At 43.8% G+C, this 22,438-nt stretch overlaps 1 protein-coding gene across 4 annotated transcripts in view; it reads right to left on the minus strand.

The window, feature by feature from the left end:
• Positions 1-22,438, minus strand: part of RCBTB1 (RCC1 and BTB domain containing protein 1) — a 51,886-nt gene that overhangs the window by 23,985 nt on the left and 5,463 nt on the right. For 3 of the 4 annotated variants that reach the window (XM_043478317.1, XM_043478315.1, XM_043478316.1), the window contains exons 2-5: positions 9,832-9,907; positions 9,551-9,720; positions 8,873-9,023; positions 1,467-1,633 (exon numbers count right to left, since the gene is read on the minus strand). In XM_043478317.1, coding sequence (XP_043334252.1) covers positions 1,467-1,633; positions 8,873-9,023; positions 9,551-9,676 — 444 coding nt within the window. In that variant the 5' untranslated portion in view covers positions 9,677-9,720; positions 9,832-9,907. The remainder of the gene's footprint in view (positions 1-1,466; positions 1,634-8,872; positions 9,024-9,550; positions 9,721-9,831; positions 9,908-22,438) is intronic. The other variant, XM_043478318.1, reaches the window with a different exon arrangement.

Consider the following 22,438-nt stretch of genomic DNA (forward strand, 5'->3'; position numbering starts at 1 on the left):
CTCCCACTGCAGGGGGCCTGAGTTTGATCCCTGGTCAGGGAACCAGATCCCACATCCCACAGCTGAAGTTCTCGCATGCTGCAACCAAGATCCGGCACAGCCAAATAACTAAATAAATATTTAAAAAAAGGATAAAAGCTATGAAACAGAAGAGACCATGGCAACGGTCCAGGAGATGGCAAAGCCCGACCTAAGGTGATGGAAGGGGAACGAAATGGCACAAAAGACTAGAAGATAGAACCAACGGGATGAGTAACATTTAAGATATGCATGGAACTTGGTGGGGGAGGGCAGGAAATCAGGCTGTACAGAACCTACTGGAATGTTGGTAGTGATGCTATGACATCACTACATTTACTGAAAAACAAGAATAGACCTGGGGGGGTGGGTAGAGGTCATTAAAAAACGACAGTACAGAACACTGTCATACACATCTAATTTGTAATCCAAGCAAAAGCAAGAGACTCAACTGCCTTAAGAATTCAGTCTACTATCTTCAAAAGAGTGCTCCAGATCACACAACGCAGGCTGTGTTAGAGAAGGAGCTTGTTCTCACAGTGGCTTTAGCTATGCACCCAGGGCAGCTATGTTCACACCATATTCAAGTCAAGTACAAATATGGTCTTTTTTTTTTAAAAAAAAAAAAGGAAGGCACTTTCACATGGCCAAAGGTAGAAATGATCCAAATGTTCATCAATAGACAAATGGATAAACAAAACAGATAAACAATGAAACACTGTCAGCCTTAAAAAGGGATGAAAATCCGCCACATGCTGCCATATGGATGAACCTTGAGGACATTAAGTGAAATAAGGTGGTCACAGTGGACAAGTACTCTGTGATTTCACTCACAGGAAGTACCTAGAGGGGTCAAATTCTTAGAAAGCAGAATGGGGGTTGCCAGGGGCTGGGACTAAAAGAAAGAAGAGAGTTAATGTTTAATGGGCACAGAGGTCAGTTCTGCAAGATGAACTGTGCTGTGGATGGATGGTGGTGATGGTTGCAAAACAACGTGAATGTACTTAATGTCACTGAACTGAGCACTTAAAAATGGTTAAGATGGTAACTTTTATGTGTCTTTTGTGTGTATTAGTTGCTCAGTCGTGTCCAACTTTCTGCAACCCCATGGACTATAGCTCATCAGGCTCCTCTGTCTATGGATTCTCCAGGCAAGGATACTGGAATGGGTTGCCATTTCCTTCTCCAGAGGATCTTCCCAATCCAGGGGTTGAACCCAGGTCTCCTGCATTGCAGGCAGATTCTTTAACGTTTGAGCTACAGGGAAATAAGCGAGGGACTTCCCTTCCACTCCAGTGGTTGAGACTTCCCACCTCCATTATAGGGAGCATGAGTTTGATCCCCAGTCAGGGAACTAAGATCTTCCATACCTTGAGGAATGGCCCCCCTCAAGAAATAAAAAATAGATAAATAAAAGTAAAAACAAAGCATAAGAGCAGGGCACTTACCTCTCCATCAGCTGCCAGAGCCATTGAATGATGCGAGCCACAAGCTACTTCAACCACTTGCTTGATCAAGAGGTTGGTGCAGACCTGGATGGGTGCCAGGCCTTGGTTGGTTGTCCCATTCCCAAGCTGGCTGTAGCCATTGTGGCCCCAGGCATACACGACTCCATCTACACAAGGGGGGCCACACACACACAATCAGCTCAGAGAAGAGACAGCTGACCCGGAACTTTCCTCCCAGGCTCTGTACAACTCGTGTTCCAACCTTTACTTCTTTTAGTGACGTTGTGATTTGTAAGAAATATATATTTGGTCATCCAGATTACAAAAATACATTGCTCTTGTATATATGGTCATCATCCACAGTCCCTGGCTCACAGCTTCCAAAACCAGAGGAATCTCCTTACAGCTGACAATGATGAGGGCATCTTTTGATAATAAGAACATTATCTCCTGGCATCTCTATTGCCAGGAGAACCAACCACAAGGTAAGTGGGTTGGAGGGGAGAAGGCTGGAGGCTGAATCAACTGCCAATGCCAATGGCTTAGCCGTCATGACTACATAAGGAAGCCTCCATAAGAACCTCAGGGGACAGTTTTCTGGCCTTTTCAGAGTGTTTTCATATCGGAGAACAAGAACACTTACACATGCCACTGTGTAGGGCACCAAGCCTTACAAGGATGAAGGCTCCTTTATTCGGACTGTTGATTCATATCCTTTTATAATAATCAGTCATCTAATGAGTAAATCAATTTTCTGGAGTTCCTTGAGTCATTCCAGCAAATTAATCCAATCCAAAGCACAAGCTCCCTGGTGGTCCAGTGGTTAGGAATCTGCAGTGGTTAGGATTCCACTGCAGGGGGTCTGAGTTTGATCCCTGGGTTGGGGACTAAGATCCCACATGCCACATGGAACAGTGAAAAAAAACAAAAACAAAAACACACAAAGCCCAAGGAGAGGTAGAGAGAACCTGGGATTTGTAGCCGGTTAATCAGAAGCACAGGTAACAGCCTGGGCTGGAGACCAGCATCTCCAGTGGAGGGTGGTGTCATGGGACTGAGCCTCTTACCTGTGCGATCTGATTCTATCTCTGAGTAGACAGCATCAGAATTGTGTGCAATTCCTGGACACTCTGATAATATCCAAGCATTACTTCTTGGTGTGGGAGTGCCTACACACACACACACACACACACACACACAGAGATTGGGTCTAGGAATTACCACACACACACACACACACACACACAGAGATTGGGTCTAGGAATTACCTAACACTTTCTGTCTCTCTCTCTCTCTCCCTCTCTCTCTGTCTCACACACACACACACACACACTGCAACCAAGAACTCTCTATTTAGTTGATGTCAGGGATGGGATTTGCAAAACAGTCTGCAAATGGCTCACAGACATTTGTTTTTTGAAGACAAAGAGATTAAAGAACAAAGAATGAGGAAACTTTGACTCCCGGATAGCTACCTAGTCACCCTGGTACGAAACTGCAGCCGTGCTGTGATCAGATACCAAAGGTCAAAGTTACCAATGCAATTTAGAAATGGGAGTAGAGCCAACTCCTAAGGAACTGGCTCAACAGATACATAAGGAAATGCAAAATAAGCACGCTAAATGAACAATTTCCTGCTTATTTCATATATAACAGCTGAAATGAAAATAAAAGTAAGTGCTGGGTGGGGCCCTTGATGTTGATTCAAGCTCAGATTTGCGTCAATCTGTACTTCAGCCATTTGCCTCAAAGCTGCCGAGAAAATTATGCAGGAGCAACAGAAAGTACCTCTAATACCTCTGAGTCTACTGAGAAAATAGTTAACGTGGGGAACGGGAGACCAAGAAACAACCAAAAGCAGAGGGTATGGTGTGCAGGAACTGGCTCATTCTGAGGGCTGATGTCACCGGCTTCCTGAGGAGCCTTTACTGACACGGGCTGTGCGTGTAACTGACATGAGGGGTGTGTCTGTGGTTTTCAAGGCTGCGGGCTGGAAGAGCAGGTGTGCGTTGAGGCAGGACCCACCGCTCTCTACTGAGCCGTCACACATGGCTGTGCATGACCCAGGAGGTTATTCCTAAGGAGACTGCCAGGGTGGTGGACTGGATAAAAGCCACGGTAGTGTGTTTATCCTGAGAAGACCGAATTCCCAACTCCCCCTATTAATGGCAAATGGAACATCCCAGATGAAGCAGCTGAGATGCAAACCATGTGGGACTGGCTTTATGATACCTGGGGTATTCACCTCTGAATACAAAATCAAATAGTTTGAGAAGCCTTATCCAATATGCTATCTCAACTTCGTCATATGGATCTTACCGAGAACATGAAAGGAATTATGAAAATGGAGAAAGACAAAGGGGGAGCAAGGGACCCAACCCGGCAGAATAAAAGTCTTCAATTACCGAGTGGGATCAATAAAAGGGATGTTAATGGAACTGAAGCCAAGGGATGACTATGGCACTGTCACAGTCTGCTGGACCAAAGGGACCCCGTGTTGGTCTCTAACTCTGAAGGGCCCCAAACAAGTCAACTCTATTTATCCCAGTTTTAAAGGCATTTAAAAAGCTATAAGGGCTTCCCTGGTGGCTCAGACGGTAAAGAATCTGCCTTTAATACAGGAGACACCTGTATTCAATCCCAATGGGTTCAATCCCTGGGTTGGGAAGATCCCCTGGAGAAGGGAACGGCAACCCACTCCAGTATTCTTGCTGGACAATCCCATGGACAGAGGAGCCTGGTGGGCTACAGTCCATGGGGTCACAAAAAGTCAGACACAACTGAGCAACTTTTCACTTTCAAAAAGCTAGAAGGTAATGATTAAGATAAGAAAATTGACCAGGAATGCCCTGGGGGCAAGGATAAGGAAGATGAATCAAGATAAAGCCTGACCTAAAGGCCAGGATCTTGTGGCCCCACTGTTGGCCAGGCACCCAAAGGCGTAAGTGAGTGAAACAGCCAGGGGGAGAGAGGACCAGCACACTGTGATTCCACAGCCTGCAGGTGAAGTCTTAACAGCCAAGCTTAAAACGGGAAGATGCGGATGGGCAACAGTGGACGGGAGTCAAGTGACAGTCTGGATGGAAACTGGGGTTTTGGAACAGACTCTGTGTGAGGTGGTCCCGTCTCTCTTAGCTGAAGGTACTATTGGATGGATATTAGTTCTGACTGGGCACTGCTTCCCCTACCTAAAACATGAGGCGTGGAAATCCACCCTCAGGCCAGTTTTAACTGGGCGCTGGATGGGAACCCCTAGAATGCCTGAGCCCAAACAGGTGTTTAAAGAGAGAACATCCCGTGGATAAGAAGAGTTCATCACTGTAATTCAAGCTGGGGCGCTGGGGCCAATGAACTCGCTGAACGATTGAAGCTTGCCCAGTGGCCTGCGGGAAAGGCAGATGGTTTCTGGGGACTAACAGCAGGCTTTTTTAAATCACTTCGGTCGTGTACGATGCTTTGCAACGGCATGGACTGTAGCCCATCAGGCTCCTCTGTCCATGGGATTTCCAAGGCAAGAATATTGGAGTGGGTTGCCGTTCCCTTCTCCACGGGATCTTCCTGACCCAGGGACTGAGCCTGCATCTCCTGCTTGGCAGGTGGATTCTTCACCACTAAGCCACCAGGGAAGCCCCATCTGTAAGATTACCCGAAAGACAGCTGGATCTGAGTGGGGTCTTGCATGAGAGCAGGTATGTCTGAGTTAGCAGAGGGTGGCAGCTCTCCCACTGCTGAAGGGTGGGAAGACACTGACTCAGACATGACCGTGAGAGTATCCGCCACCTGCACTCTGCACCAGGAGCTTACAGCCAACCTGCAGCACCTCCCAGCAGTGACCACTGGGATTTCAGACCAGAAATTTCCCAGATGCTGCTGCCTGGTGCTCACCATTTGCGAGGAAATCAGTAGCCTGCGCGGTAACTGAGATCCCCTCAATGACTGAAAGACATAAAATAATCATGAAACCTGAGATACCCACATCTTGGGTGGTGTTGGAGAAGCACTCTAGTAAGGAAGGCAGTGCCCAGAGGGTTTCATAATAAAACAGAAATGTTTTACCCAGGGGGCATGCTGCTGGGGTAAGGTGGGGAGGTGCCTGCTATATCATGAAGCAGGCAGCCTCTGTTCATCTGGAGCCAGCTGAGAAGCTGCTAGAACCCACTGCCTTATGGACGTGCCCTGTGAAGCTCTAACCGAGCAATCAAGAGCTGCTGGCCTTGCAGACGCAGTTCCACAGCAAATGGGCACGCTCCCGTTTGGAAAGTGGCCACATTAAAACCAGTGGATGGCAAGACTGGCTGCAGGAGGCAAGAACAATCAGCTCAGTGGCTGAACTGCAGGCTGTCTTCCCAGCAGTGACGCAAGAACTAAGCGATCGGAAAAGCCCCTGTGGTTAGGTCTTTACCAACTCAACGGCTACAGCCAATGGCCTGGCTGTGTGGTCAGGTGGACAGGCAATGGAAACTGGACTGGAAACAGGACACCCACATGGGCACGGCCCTATGAGATCACTCTGGGAATTGAAGAGGCGCATCAAAGTAGGATGTGTCGATGCCCATCACAAGGTGATGGGAACCACCAAGTGACCGTCTGGTGCACTCTCTTGGGGTGGCCTCCCGGGGCCATGAAATGAGTGGGTGTGGGGGGCTGCAGAGATGCACTGAATCTAGACATCTTCCTCTTGCACCTGAGAGGCACAAAATGCAGGCACAGGAACCATTCTGTCAACAAGAAGGACTGCAGGGCTATGGGGAAAATGCCCCCAAACAGAGCTGGCAAGAGGATTAGATTATGCTGGAACAACGCCAGTGGCCTTGGGGGCTATAAATGGGTCCGACCAGAAAGAGACCCTTTCTTCACTCTGGACTGAGCTCTGCCTACCAGGTAGTAGAGGCAAATGCTCAAAATACTATTAAAGGATTGGAATGGAAATGCTATTTTGTTGTTGTTTTGTCTTTTTTGTGCAGACAAGTCACGGATCAATTGCCTGGGGAAGATTAAGGCATTTTAAGATTAAGTCTGAAAGACTTCTCTCATATCCCTTTCTTGGGAAGCTACTAGAAAATGTGTCTCACCCACATGAGGCTATAATCCAAGGAGGAAGACACGGGACACAAAACGTAGGCGATTCAGAAAGGACAAAGGTGAAGTGACTTCGGAGGATGATGGTGAAATGAAGATCTAGGACAACAGGTGTGCAACAGCTTAGAGTGACCAGTCCAGGCTGGAGCCGGGGGACAGGGTGACCTGGAGCAGCCTGATGGGCTCAGAGGTGCCCAGAAGCAACACTGCGATACAGCGGAGTTCAGGCTCATGTTAGTGACAGATGGGGAGAAAAGTAAGACCAGGAAAGCAAACGGCTGTGTAAGAAAGGAGAATGGCTCAGCTGTGAATAACACTTTCGAGTCCTAGGAATGTGAAAACTGAACATGGTGACGTGGTGACATCACTATACTGACAGGAGAAGCAGAGGGAAGGCTGCTGCTGCTGCTGCTAAGTCGCTTCAGTCGTGTCCAACTCTGTGCGACCCCACAGACGGCAGCCCACCAGGGCCCGCCACCGCTGGGATTCTCCAGGCAAGAACACTGGAGTGGGCTGCCATTTCCTTCTCCAATGCATGAGAGTAAAAAGTGAAAAGTTAAAAGTGAAGTCGCTCAGTCATGTCTGACTCTTTGCGACCCCACGGACTGCAGCCTACTAGGATCCTCCATCCATGGGATTTTCCAGGCAAGGGTATTGGACTGGGTTGCCATTGCCTTCTCCGAGAAGGAAGGCCAATCAGGCTAATTAGAAAGAGTGCTAATTCTATCTGCTGTTACATAAAGTCAATGGATAAGGTCTAAAATTAAAATTCAAAACCAACAGCATAAGCATATTAATTTAAAAACATGAGATTAAAAGTCAGGAAAAAAATAAATAAATAAAAGTCAGAAAAAAACACCTGAAGGAGTTAAAAAGGAGTGGTTTTTAAGAGTAAGGATGGATAAAACTGAGTGCTGGTTTTTACTAAAAGTCATACACTGATGGTTTAAAGTGTTAAATTGTTTTTGAACTATACGACTACTTGAAATAGATACAAAATACACACAAATGTATATATTATACATACATTAAACATGCTATATATCACGTATCATATATATGTTATGTAAAACGTATTAGAACAATCAAAACTGAATTAAACACAAAAAGAAGACTACTCCCACAAGAAAATCAGTTACTTATTTTTGTGCTTTCTGCTTAGGTATATCTTAATTATAACATTCAAGATATTTAAAACTGCAGGATCTGAACTCCAGAAATAATTCCAAAAGTTAATAGTCTCCCAAGGTCATGCACATGTTTTAATATGTTTGCTCTTAAAAAAAAAAAAAACACTTCAGAATTGTACAGTAGGAAGTCAATTGCTGCATTAAAAAATTAATGCGTTAGGAAAACATTAAACCATTAGGTCACAATGGATGACAAGCTGAGCCAGCCAGCAAAGAAGCAGCTGCTTGAAAGGGCCCATGTGATGCCAGAAGGCAGGATCACACAACTCAAAGGCGGAATAATCACCTCATTATGCTCCATGCCGGTTACACTCTCACTAGACAGTCATGCTCACATCTGGACCTCACAGCCTGAGGAAGATGCCGAGAACCCAGCTGGATTCCAGTGGGGGTCAAAGGCAACTAAAAAGCTCAATACTAAGACCGGTGGTTACATCCAAGGAAGCCATGATTCCCCAGGCTAGAGTCAGAAAGGCAGAGACGCAATCGCTCCCAAGCGCACACTACAGTTTACCCAACAAAAAGCTAGAGAGCAAGAACTCATGTGCCTAAAGCGTGAAGGGAAGAAGCCGGGTTGTGTATGACAGACTCGGGGAGTTCCGGGCGCCCACGGTGCAGATCTGCAGCCTGGGAAGAACGCAGAGGGCTCTCTGGGGGTCTCGGGGAGGCAGGAAGAATCTACCCCACCGTTTTTCTATAAGACGGCCACATGAATGCCAGGAAATGAACTGAGACTTCTTGAATTCAAGATTCAGAAATGACACTGGCAAAGCAAAACCAGTATCACCTGTGTTTTTAAAAACGTACCAAGTAAAACCTGGACATTGCCATGCTACAACAAAGCTCACTGAAAACTGGGCTGAAGGGCCACTTTCATCTGCTGCGGTTCATCTTCCACAACTTGACAGAAGCCGTCTAAAACCTCAGAAGTTTGATTAAAATGAAAGTCATCTGACAGCTGTTCCAAGCAGAGCCTGAAGTGTTTAGTAACTTTCACCGGCTTTATGTACTTCCACTCAGAAATAAGAAACAAATCATTTGAAACTCAGTATGTGGCACAGCTCTACCTTCTTTTAGCTTAGAATTAATCACTCGATTTCCCACAAACAGAAGAAGCTGAACTTGTTGCCACTTTACCTTCAGTGCTGAGAAGAACATGGGGTCCACTCCCATAACTAAGACTCTTAATCTTCTTTCCACATAAGGCTTCCAGCTTTTTGGGTACAAGTGTACTCTGGTTATCTCCAGTTCCTAAACAGTTACTGTAGTTCAGTCCAAATACAAAGACCTGGGAGACAAACAGTTCTGTCTGAGTCACTTGGCCTACAGCTACACAAAGGGTCCCTTCTCCACCCTGAACACAAGACGCGCTTCAGCTCAGCTTGACCGCTCAGCAGATAGGTAGGGGCTGATACAGCTGTTAAAATTCAACCTCTGCTGCCTACTTAAGTTTTATAATATCTGGCTGTACCATGAAATTCGGTGGTTGGTTGGCATCACTAACTCAACAGAGCTGAGTGTGAGCAAACTCCAGGAGATGGTGAAGGACAGGGAAGCCTGGCGTGCGGCAGTCCGTGGGGTCACCCAGACACGACCAAGCTCCTGAGCAACAAGAAGCAATGAAACTCGAAGGGCAGCAGAGATGAGGGGTATTAAACCAAGAAACTGAAGGAAAAGACAAATTACATCAAAGACACACCGTCTTTTTGGATTTCAGGTTCTCTTTCTGCCCTCCTTTTTTCTCAGTCTGCACATGGCAGACCCCACCTCCCGGAAAGCCCTGGAAGGAAGCTCTGGGGTTTGGGAGAGGCCCACCTCATCGCTGTCAGTGACGTAGAGCGCTTCATTGGCTGAGGTGCCGAAGACACAAGCTTTCCGGATGGACGCGATCTCCTGAGGCGACAGCAGGGTGAAGATGGGCCACTTGCCCACGTCCACCATGACTCTGGCTTCAAGTAATTCCTACAAAGGAGCCGACATCTCTGCTGTAACAAACCAGAGGGTTCCAGAAGAGATTAAACAGCCACTCGCTGAAACAGAAAAAGACCACGTTGATAAAGAGGAAACAGAAGCTGATTTCAGAATAAACCACCTACTTTCGGTTCAATGGATGGCCCACGTTCCCCAGCACCGTGTCCAATCCTTCCTCCACCTTCGAAGCTGTGCCTTTTCCTGTAAGGAGAAGAACCACCGGCTAGAACTGGCTGTCTGTCTTGCCTGCTTACAAGTCAGGGCTCATCGGTCACGAACGTGTTTTATGTGCAATCTGACAGTGCATAAATGGAGAGAAGACACGCCAGCTAGTGAAATCAAGGTTTCATCAGGTATTTCTGCCTCCAGGGTAATGAGATAAAGTTAAAGGTTACAATATTCATTTGTCTAAGAGAGTTAATTCTCATCTACTACGAGTGTGAGTGCGTGTGTGTGTGTGTTATAAAAATCAGAATCATTTATCTCTACCCTCCCACTCTCCACTACTGCCCCCAGGATACCCTAAAAGACCCCTGGGTCCCTTGTAGAAAAATCACTGCCCCAATGAGCCACTGTTTACTGATAGAAATGGAACATCCCTCAACAGCCTGGAGTGGCAAAAATATTAAGAAGCAGTAGCCTAAGATTTACTGGATGAAACCATAAAAGAAAGTACCATATTCAATGCGTAATTTATATGACTATCTTTTCTACATATATACAGACCACACTGCATTTCACACTGAGAAATGCTACACACACAAGGATAAGCCAATTCACCCTCATCATGGTGTCAGAGTTGATAACTACAGCCTTCAGGCAAGTAGCAATCAGCTTAAAGAGCATCCTATACAAGGTAGAGATATGTACCAATTTCCGTAAAACTCTACATTTGATCTGTTCAAGAAGTTTCACACAAAGAATCTTGGTCATAGCTCCAATTCTCTGAGGGTTCAAAAGTATTTCTAGAAATTCCAGGGGGTTGCATAAAGCACAAAAATCTATCAAGCCACATGAGTTTCCAGTCTGGCTCTCACCTCTGGAAACTGAAATAGAATCAAAGAGTTGATAGACACATCCAGGGTTTCCTAACAAGGCGCAGAACTCTTGGTGGCCCTTTCAACTCACTCTTCTCAGATCTCTAAAAACAGGCACACATGGCAAGGTCTTTTTGGCCCCAGCACCTCTTCCAGCAACTATAGGAGAGCCCTGGGTCTTGGGCTTACTTAGCCAGGGCCTCAGTTTCCACCACCCAGGGAGGTTTTTCTCATCAGCACCTGCTTGGATGAGAAGGGTAAGACGCTTGCAACGCCCCAAGGATCACAGTGCATATTCAGTAAGTATTAACCACCACCAGCACAGGCTGGTTCTTGTCACCGCACAGTCGGACACCTGGACTAACATTTGTTCTGAAAAGTGTGCGTGACGGTATATGTACATGCACACACACATCTGTGTGTGTGTGTGCTGGCGGGAGCACATAAAGAACTTCAGGGAGGGGAAAAACTAACACTTAGGCGTGTTAACATTTTTCTGTTTCAGATGATACAAAAGAATACAGGAAAGTCAGTCTCCCTACCAGCCCTCCCTGACCCTCTCTTCAAAGGCAACTGCTACCACAGTTGATTCTAATTCCTTCCAGAGACAGTGCAGACTTACCTGGCGGGTGTGGCAGTGTGGGTGTGAAAGCTTCCCCTTCCCCGTAATAGTACATCTTTGGAATCATTAACACATGTACATCCTCTCTCTTTGGTGGCTCCACAGCACATTTCATTATACGCATTTAACAATTTAAATGTCTCCCGCCAGAATAGATCAGTCACTACCAGTCTGCTGCTAACATGAACAACACTGAAACTCCTGCTCGCAAACATACGTGTCTTTTTAATACACGTTTCTAAGATGAATCCCTAAAAGTGGAACAGCTGGGTCAAAGTCTAATAGCTCTTTTACCTTTAACAGCTATTTTAAATTCTCCTCTGCTAAAGCAGTACCTAGACAGCATATTAAAAAGCCAAGACAATTACTTTGCCAACAAAGGTCCGTCTAGTCAAGGCTATGGTTTTTCCAATAATCCTGTATAGATGTGAGAGTTGGATCATAAAGAAAGCTGAGTGCCAAAGAATTGATGCTTTTGAACTATAGTGTTGGAGAAGACTCTTGAGAGTCCCTTGGACAGCAAGGAGATCCAACCAGTCCATCCTAAAGGAGATCAGTCCTGGGTGTTCATTGGAAGGACTGAGGTTGAAGCTGAAACTCCAGGATTTTGGCCACCTCATGCGAAAAGCTCACTCACTGGAAAAGACCCTGATGCTGGGAAAGATTGAGGGTAGGGGGAGAAAGGGATGATAGAGGATGATATGGTTGGATGGCATCATCAACTCGATGGACATGGGCTTGGGTGGACTCCAGGAGTTGGTGACGGACAGGGAGGCCTGGCGTGCTGCAGTTCATGGGTCGCAAAGAGTCGGACACGACTGAGCGACGAACTGAGCTGACTGAAAGCAGTGCCAATATTTTAATATAAAAGAATCACCCACGTGCGGCACTGCCCTCCACCTGCACCCTTGCTCACGGAGTATTTTCACGTGTCTCAGCTTTGTTTAAACTTGAATTTCTTTTAGGATGAGTGAGGTTGGGATAATTTTTTTTTTAAATAGTCACAATCATAGCAACAGCTAACACTTCTTGAGTATTGTGTGCCAAATACTGTCCCAAGTTATTTTACATTTACTAATTCATTTAATCCTCACTGGACAGACAAGGAAATGGAGACAAAGGGATTTTAAGAGTCCGCTCAAACTAGTAAGTGGAAGATTCGGGACCTGAAGTCATGCCACCTGGGGCCAGCGTGTGCACCCTTCACCTCTCGGACTCATGTGATTAAGAGACCAGGTGTCATCCTATTACATAAAGTCACTATTTTTTCTATTGGACTGTCATTCTTTTCTTAGTCCTTGATTTAGAAGTGTTCTCTGCATGCTAAGAAGACAGTCTTAGAGGCTTTTAGAAGTAATAGAAAAGATGCCCCCCGAATGGTCTGCCTTGTGCCTCTTACAAAACAAGGGGAGAAAAACACAAGAAATGAAATAGCGTGGATATCGACAAGCAGGTACATAAATTCCAAGAAAGTCCAGACACCATTCTTCTAGAATATGAACTAAATCAAAGCCTATATCAAACTGCGTCAAAATTTAATACTTTATGGTAATTACATTTTAAATGGGGGGGGGGATAATTATATCAGCCAAAAATATGATTCACCACCTTTAAAATTATAACACAAAAGGATATTACCATTCAAAGTCATACAATTTCCTGACAGCAGTGCAATTATTCTGAAGTCATTAATCAGTTTACAGGCAGCTCTGCCCTAAGGGTTTGGTAATCTGCTTAAAAAAAAAAAAAAAAATCAAGCTAACGTGCATAATGATAGCTCATTATACGAACTGAGTTTATGCATGCTAAATTACTTGAAGCTTTATGAGATACTGCTCCAAATGCTGGTAACTTGAGAACCAATAAAAAAGTCAAAGCATGTATCTCCCATGCCCACACTCCTCAGAAAAGCAGAAAGCACGACCAATAACCCTGGCCTGGTGGAAAGGACTGGAGTCCTAAGGCCTGGGTTTTAGTCCCAGGTTTACTTGTAATCAATCCATGGGATGTTGATAACCTTTCTGAGCCTGGGTTTTCCAAAAAGCTGCTCTGCAAAAATCTACAGTTCAAGATGCAAAGAAGAAGCTCCAGGGATTTCTGCACACACGAGAAAACAAAGGCAGTGACACTAGCCAAGCAAGCAATTTACTCCTGGTAATGAAACCAGCAAGAGCAGGAACTCAGAAACTAAGGATCGAGAACCTGCTCTGTGCTAGGTAGCTTCACAGACATTATTTCATTTAATCTTCACAATATCCTCACAAGGAAGAGACGATAATCCACGCTTACCAGGTAATGAAAGAGGTTCAAAGGTGAAATGACTTCCCAAGGTCACGGGGCAGTCAGGGGCAGTCAGGATTCAACCCCCACTCCTGAGATTCTTCTTACAGAGAACATCAGTCCTTCAAAGGCTGAACTGCTCCCAACACGGGAGTTCCTTCTGACTTTACCCTGTCTCAGACATGTACACCAGCATGTTTTCAAAATGCCTCAAATATAAAAGAAATTTACCTCCACAAGAATAAAAAAAAAAATCCATTCCCCAATTCCCCAAAACACCTCTGTCTGGGTTTACCTGGTTAAACCTTGGGAATGTCATTGGTGACTTCATTCTCCCAAAATCCACTGAGAAGGCAGGCCCTGAAGACTACATGTGCCCTTCATCCTCAGAGCGGTCACAAGAGCACGTGACACAGAGTGTACCCTTCGGTTGTGGACAAAGGCCCGGAGGGGTCTTCATTAGGCTGGACTCAAGCTGGCCCACTGATAACATGAACAGGGCATCTTCAGAACCGAAACAAGCCTCTCCAAGAGCTCCGTGGAGCTGTCAAAACCCGGGATCGTCCTGTGCTGCCCATGACACAAACCAGTCCTCAGCTTGGGCTCCTGGTGTGTCTCTACTGAGGCAGCACAACGCAAATGTAAACACCACCAGGATGTTCTGATTAACGACCACCGTCGTCATTATTTAGGTTACTGCGGTGAGGCTTTTAATTACTCTTCTTCCTGGGGGCAGTGGTATCTTTGCTGGTTATCAAGAAAATCATACTAAGAATCGTAATTCTATCAACTTCAAAGACTTAAGATTCCACCCTCTATCACAAAATTATAAAGTGCTAATCCAAGCCAAAGCAGGCAGAATCACTAAAAAATTAACCACTTAACCTTTTATGAGATTTGTATCAGACATACCTGGTGGTGCTAGTGGTAAAGAACCTGCCTGCCAATGTGGGAGACTAAGAGACATGGGTTCAATCCCTGGGTCAGAAGATCCCCTGGAGGAGGGCAAGGCAAACCACTCCAGTATTCTTGCCTAGAGAATCCCATGGACAGAGGAACCTGATGGGCTACAGTCCATAGGGTCACAAAGAGTCAGACACGAATAAAGCAACTTAGCACACATGCACTTATCAGACTGAAGAACCCTGTGACTTCCAATGACTGGGAAATACAAGGACCCATCACAGGAAGAGTGGAATTAGTTAGGACAATGCTGATGTCCCATGACATCTACTAACTGTGCCTAAATATGAAGTAGAGGTATGAACGGTTTTCATCTAACTGTATGGATTTCACTGTAGACGAACATAAACATAGTTTAACTATGTTTCATTTAAATCATCACTCTGGAGTTTTCGAAAACAAATTAAATGCTTCAAATAGCAACTTGTGAAGTTATTCTACCAATGAATGTACTGAAGATGTGTAACTAATAGGGAAGAATCTTCACACCTATTAGGTTCACTAGGTCCACTCAACCTAAGCCACCCTGGATAGGTATGTACCTTCAGCACTGATTAACCAGGCTGTCTTTTTTGCCTTTTCATACTGTCCAAGGGATTCTCCAGGCAAGAATATTGGAGTGGGTTGCCATTACCTTCTCCTTGTCTATGACAAACCTAGACAGCATATTAAAAAGCAGAAATATCACTTTGCTGACAAAGGTCCATCTAGTCAAAGCTATCGTTTTTCCAGTAATCATGAACAGATGTGAGAGTTGGACCATAAAGAAGGCTGAGCACTGAAGAATTGATGCTTTCTAACTGTGGTGCTGGAGAAGACTCTTGAGTCCCTTGGACTGCAAGGAGAGCAAACCAGTCAATCCTAAAGGAAATCAACCCTGAATATTCATTGGAAGGACTGATGCTGAAGTGCCAATAATTTGGCCACCTGGTGTGCAAAGAACTGACTCATTGGAAAAGACCGGGATGCTGGAAAAGATTGAAGACAAAAGGAGAAGGGGATGACAGGATGAGATGGTTAGATAGCACCACTGACTCAATGGACATGAATCTGAGCAAACTCTGGGGCAGTGGAAGAGCCTGGCGTGCTGCAGTCCATGAGGTCTCAAAAGAGTTGGACACAACTTAGCGACTGAACAACAACCATGACAACCAGGTACCTTAAGGCTGATAATCTAATGCTCTTCCATCCTACGTTAGTGTGCATAGCAAGGGAAGATGCTAACAAAAAGCTAAACTATGTGCTTACTTCCAAGAGAAAAACAAAAACAAACCAAGAAACCCACAAAAACCAAAAGGACTCTGGAAGATTTAGGTATGTAATAAAACAATATGTACTATGTGAATACAATTTTAAGTATAATGTATACAGAAAAAGAATACAATTTTTTAAGTATCATGTATAATGTACTTATCTGGAAAGATAGAGGGGATTTTTTTTTTTTTTTGCTTAACTATATTCCAAATTTCTGTAATACATATTTTGTGATCAAAAATAAACAAGTATTTTACCACCTGAGCTACCAGGGAAGCCGAAAAATAAACAAGTATTTTAAACAAAAATAAAAGTTTAGTTATCTTAACTATGTTTATCCTCCTAATCTGTTACAAGTTTTAAGAGGTATTCGTACCTTCAGTTCACTACCTAGGGGGACAGAATGTTTCTGGCAAATATGTAAAATGAATTTTTAATATAAACTTAAGTGTAAAAGGTGTGAATGTGAAATGGTACAGCCAACGTGAGTTTGAGTAGGCTCCGGGAGTTGGTGATGGACAGGGAGGCCTGGCGTGCTGCTGTCCATGGGGTCGCAAAGAGTCGGACACAAATGAGCGACTGAACTGAACAGCCAACATGGAAAACATTATGGAAGTTCCTCAAAATATCAAACACAGAATTATCATATGATCTAGCAACCCCACTTCTAGTGTATACCCCAAAGATTTGAAAGCAGGGTCTCAGGCAGCTGTACACTAATGTTCAAAGCAACATTATTCACAATAGTCCAAAGACGGAACATTCAAACGTCTATCAACAGATGAACAGACAGACAAAATACGTATCCACTGGAATGAATAAACATGGATACAATGGAATGTTATGCAACCTTGAAATGAAATACTAACACACAGTAAGGATGAACCCTTAAGACATTATGCTAAATAAAATATGCTAGACACAAAAGAATAAATACTGTATGTGTCCACTTAGATGAGATACCTAGAGTTCTCAAATTCACAGAGACAGAAAGTAGAAAGAGGTTGCCAGGGCCTGGGGGAGGCAGGTATGGGACGTTAGTAAATAGGATACAGAATTTCAGTAGAGATGATGAGAAAATTCTGGGGATTGAGTGGTGACACTGGCATAACCATGTGCGTGGACTTAAAGTCATTAAACTGTGTACTCAGAAATGGTTTTAAAATGGTAAACTTAATGTTATGCATATTTTAACCACAATTTTTAAAAATCAAAGAAAGGTCCCATGGGCTTCTATCAAGCCTGTACTGATAAACTCAAGCATGCATTTTTAAAAGTTAAATGTAGAAGAGTTTCAGAACTAAAAAATAATTTAGGAAAAGTATAGTCATAATTCTGTCTTGGGAAGGCAAGCTCAGATTAGGGAAATTCTGAATGGAATATTTCTACTCATAAAAGAAATACAACCTTCTTAGAACTTTCCAGTACACACAGCAATTCAAACTAGACCAAACTAATTGCTATGATGAACAGGTCCTTCCAGGACTTGATTGATAATCATAAAAAATGAGTTGTAATTAGCATGCCCATTATGCTAAACAGTTACTTGTGAAGTTCAACAAGATAGAGATTTTTTTTTACAACATCATTTTTAGCAATTATTTTATTTAGGAAATACTTTCTCATAAATAGCACTGATATGTTCAGAATGAAGTATCATTCAGTACATTAATAGATGAATCAATTTTTTTGGCTATATGGATATAAAATAAGCATCAAAGAACATAAAAGACAAATGGAAGCAGAGATTAGAAAGAGTTTAACCCTCTCAAGGGCTTCCTTTATGGTTCAGCTGGTAAAGAATCTGCCTGCAATGTGGAAGACCTGGGTTTGATCCCTGGGTTGGGAAGATCCCCTGGAGAAGGGAAAGACTGCCCACTCCAGTATTTTGGCCTGGAGAATTCCAAGGACTATATAGTCCCTGGGGTTGCAAAGAATCAGACACAACTGAGCGACTTTCACTTTCACACTTTCAAACGATAATATGCCAACCCACTCAGATCTCTGTATTATCTCTGCCACTAGAAAATACATCCTAAAAAGAGCATATACACCCCGTGTTGCCACAGACTGACTCTGTATGCACTAGGACCACAGATCTGTATCATTCCCTGGGCTGGCTTTTCCTAGCGACCGGCACTGTCCCTCAGAGTTGGTGGCATGGGCAAGAGAAGGTGGTTTCATTGTATGCTCTGAAAGCAAATTCAATCAGGAGGACAGACACAGACCTTCCAATTATAGAAACCTGCATTAGACCTGGAGACTGAGGAGTACACAGCAGTCAATCTTCTGATCCCTCTAAGAGCATGTCTGCTTTCCTTTCCCCTAAGAACCGAGTGATAAGGGAGGGTGTGGGGAAGGCATTGTTTTACTGATCTAGCAAAAATATATTTGAAAATGTTTAGAATTTTTTTAAAAAACAGGAAATGGAGGAAAATAATACAGGAAAACTTTCATACTGAAAGTTTCTGATGAAATAATGGTCTCAATACTAAACAATACCAGAAATCTAGGGTTGCCTTGTAAGTCAGCCCTTGGCGTCCACAAAGACCTCAACCCCAGAAGAGACTGATGTCGCCAATGGGACTTCACCACCCGCCCGCCCCCAACCCGTCTTCTGCTCATCCGAAAGCTTGCCAAGGAAAAGAGATTATAACAGAGACACCCAGCAGAACGGGTTAGCTCCAAGACTCTGACTCCTCTGGCTGGTGTCATCCTCGGGGCATGAAGTGAGATTGTATCACTCTTTATCACGGAAGCTGATATCCTCACAGGAAACAGGAAGGATTCTGAGTGTTGGAACAATCCATTTAAAATGGCCTATGTGTTCCTCAGCATACCAGCCATAGCCGGGTTTAGACGACTTCCAGAAATAGTCATGGCAAATGTGAAAAATGATTTTTTTAATTGAAAAAACTTTAGAGCACTTATATAATCTGAAGATCCCTAGTACAGGTTTCTCTATTTTCATAAACTGGATGGGTGATGATTTTAATTATCGGTTTAGCTGCTAGGCCATCTTAAAAATAGGGTTTTATTTATAGTTACTGAGCTATTGATAAAGTTGACGATGTCTTACAAGAAAGCACTACCATTTGATAATGTCAACAAAATGATAATATATATTCATTCTTCTGACCCCACATACCAATAATGCTGGGGAAAATCATAAAGCAATACAATTATGACCCCTGCCTCTGAGAAACTTTAGGACTAACGGAAAGTCAATCCTAGTAAGTGGAAAACTAAAACGCAAATACAAGTGGAATAACTAAGTAAGCAACGAGACAAACATGCCAACACACAGGCCAGGTGATACCTGTAAATGGAAAAAAATTATGTGCGCAACAGTTACAACTATATAAAAAACTTGTGTTTTTTTATATCCCAGAAACGGGTTATATGAAGTTCCAGAAGTCAAATTCTCTCCAGCATCTGACAAAATGAAAGCATTTCCTCAGTGAAGCTCATCCAGGTTTCCTGCAGGAACAAGTGTTTTTTTATAGCCTCCTTTTGTCACTAGTGTAAGTTCCCATTTGAACACAAAAGACTTAGGGCGTGGCTATCTTTCCCCATTTTTGAGTACATTATATTTCAATTCTAGGAAGACTTTCAAACAGAGGAATTCTAGGGCTTGGGATAAACTTTTCTGAAGCACAATTTTATAACTTGTTGTGTCTTCTATCTATGCGACAACACAAGCAATTCAGAAAACTCTGAAGTTACAGAAGAGCCACACGTTACTCTTCCTATTTTCTTCCACACTTATTCTGATGAGCTTTTTGAGACACAGCAGATGCTACAACACTGATCTTGACACCAAATGTATTTCCCAGGTCCAGACTAGCCTCCAGAGAATGAGCCCAAAAATCTTTTAAATGAAAAAACACTTTTGTTATGTAATTATTTTATACTGTTAGGTTAACCATGTTTCCATCATGGCTTGCAACTGTAATTACCTTTTATTTTTTTGTCTGGCTATTAATTGATGAAAACTGGTAAATATCTTTTACTACTGTGGAAAAAAAAAAGTTACATAAAATCATTTAACCCAGATTTTCACAAATTTGCTTGCACACAGAACCCTTATACAACAAGATAAAACACATAAGAAACATTAATAATTACCTTTCCCAGGCGCCTTGATCCTGGGAAAGAAAGGGCACTGGCTAAAAAATTCAAGTCAAATTAATAAGAAATTAAAAACAATTATAAAATAATAAATTGGTATTCTTTTTACTACTTCACCCTTTAAAAAATACACTTGAAAACTATTTCATCTATTCTCTGATATAAGTCTTGCAAAGAAGCAAAGTTTCAGAGACTGGCTGAGACACTGACACTCAGACAGCTGAACAACTGTCATTCACTTCTCTTTTCTGCAGCATTACTGGATGGCAAGAATGAAAATTGGAGACAGAAATGGCAACCTACTCCAGTATTCTTGGCTGGGAAAGCCCATGGACAGAGGAGCCTGGTGGGTTACAGTCCATGGGGTCTCAAAGAGTCGGACACAACTGAGTGACTCTCACTCACGCAAGAATGAAAGAGTAAGAAAGAATGCCCCGAATACTTGACAAATTCCACAAAGACTATGGGACCCCAAGAATGAAGTGTTCTCCAAAGGAGTTTCTGCCATCCCTCATCAAGACACCTCTGTGCAGGTGACAAGGTCCTCCTCCCTTCATTGGAAGGCCGCATGATTGCTCTCTTTCTTACTGCCATTCCCTTTGGCCTCATCAGCTTCATTCAAGCCCATTACTCATTGAAGAAGACAACTGTTACTTCTCACCCACCAACAGGTTACCTGACTTAAAGTTCAATGTGCAATAACGGCCTCAGGAAGTGATTCTTAAGCTTCATCCTCCAAGAGGCTGCATTCATGTCATTGCACAGAAGCTTGAGGCAATTCTAGGACACCTGGGAATCTGACAGCCCATTCATTGTTAAGTGAAGAAATCATTTTACAGAAGCCACATGCTCAGGTTAGCAAAGCAAACCAGCCAAGTGGACACAGCACCAGCAACAAAACAGGATAACGTTCAGGGTTGTGAAGCTATCCTGCTTTTATGACATACTTTTATTTTCAAAGAGAAAGTGAACATGAAGTCACTCAGTCATGTCCGACTCTTTGCAACCCCATGGACTGTAGCCTACCAGGCTCCTCTGTCCATGGGATTTTCCAGGCGAGAGTACTGGAGTGAGTTGCCATTTCCTTCTCCAGGAGATCTTCCCAACCCAGGGGTCGAACCCGGGTCTCCTGCATTGCAAGCAGACGCTTTTACCGTCTGAGCCACCAGGGAAGTCTCTTTTATTTTCAAAAGGAAACCAGAAAAGAAATCTCCATGACTACAAATAATTTTTTTCTACGCTTCTATTCTTTGTTGCATCAAGCACGCAGATTTAGCAAAATAGGCCGCATAAAAATAGACAAGTGAATAGTTAAAGAAATGGATGGGCTCAAGTTCAAATCTATTTCTGGTATCATGAACCTCTCCTCTGGGGACATCTCTAAAATGATTTCACCTACTACCCTCCACTGCATGAAGAGTATCCCTGTGCCCTGTGATGGCCTAAAGCCAAACTACAATTCCAGCAATGGATGGGCAGAAGCATGCTATATTCACTCTGTAAGTGTTTACTGGATGTCCTCTAGGTAAACAAGACACAGAGCCAACACTCTCACCCCCAGCAGAACTTCATGGAATCGGGGTGGGGAGGGGTGGGTTTCCAGGCACAGAAATAGATGCTAACCACAGCGTGGCCACACTTGCTGCAAAAAACCTGTTGCTATTCAGTCACTCAGGCGTGTCCGACTCTTTGAGACCCCATGGACTGCAGCAGGCCAGGCTTCCCTGTCCTTCACCATCTCCCAGAGCTTGCTTGAACTCATATCCATCGAGTCAGTGATGCCATCCAACCATCTCATCCTCTGTCATCCCTTTCTCCTCCTGCTCTCAGTCTTTCCAGGCATCAGTGTCTTTTCACGTGGACAAAAAGCTTAGTCTATCCAAAGAGCAACAAGTAACCACCAAAGGAACTTAGGCACAGAAGTGGCATGATCAGATGTGTGTTTGTGAAGGAAACTTCGACAGAATGCAGAGACTAGATGGGGATGATGAAGGAGACACACCCAGGGCCTAAGGTGGCTGCAGTAACCAGGGAAGAAAGAATGGAAGTCTATGCCAGGGAAACAGAAGTGGAGAAAACCACCCAGAGACAGCTTCAAAAGCAGTCTGTAACTGACTGAATGGGAGGAGGGAGCTACATAAGGGAAAAGCAGAGCCAAGGCTCACACTCAGACGCTTGGCTCAGGCAATGAGGGATCCTTAACAACCACTCACGACGGGAGAGAACACAGCAAGTTTCAGGGGGAGATGAGGAATTCTACTCTGGGCATTTCAGCTACCTGTGGGATACCAAAGTGGGTATGTAGAACAGACAGATTTATAAATCTGAAGATCAAGAAAGAGATCTGTATAGATATGTACACATATGTATAATCAAATCACTTTGCTGTATGCCTGAAACTAATACTGCAAATCAACTCTACTTAAAAAATAATAATTTTTAAAA

Source organism: Cervus canadensis, chromosome 9, assembly GCF_019320065.1.
Source record: "Cervus canadensis isolate Bull #8, Minnesota chromosome 9, ASM1932006v1, whole genome shotgun sequence".
In the NCBI taxonomy this organism is placed as follows: Eukaryota; Metazoa; Chordata; class Mammalia; order Artiodactyla; family Cervidae; genus Cervus; species Cervus canadensis.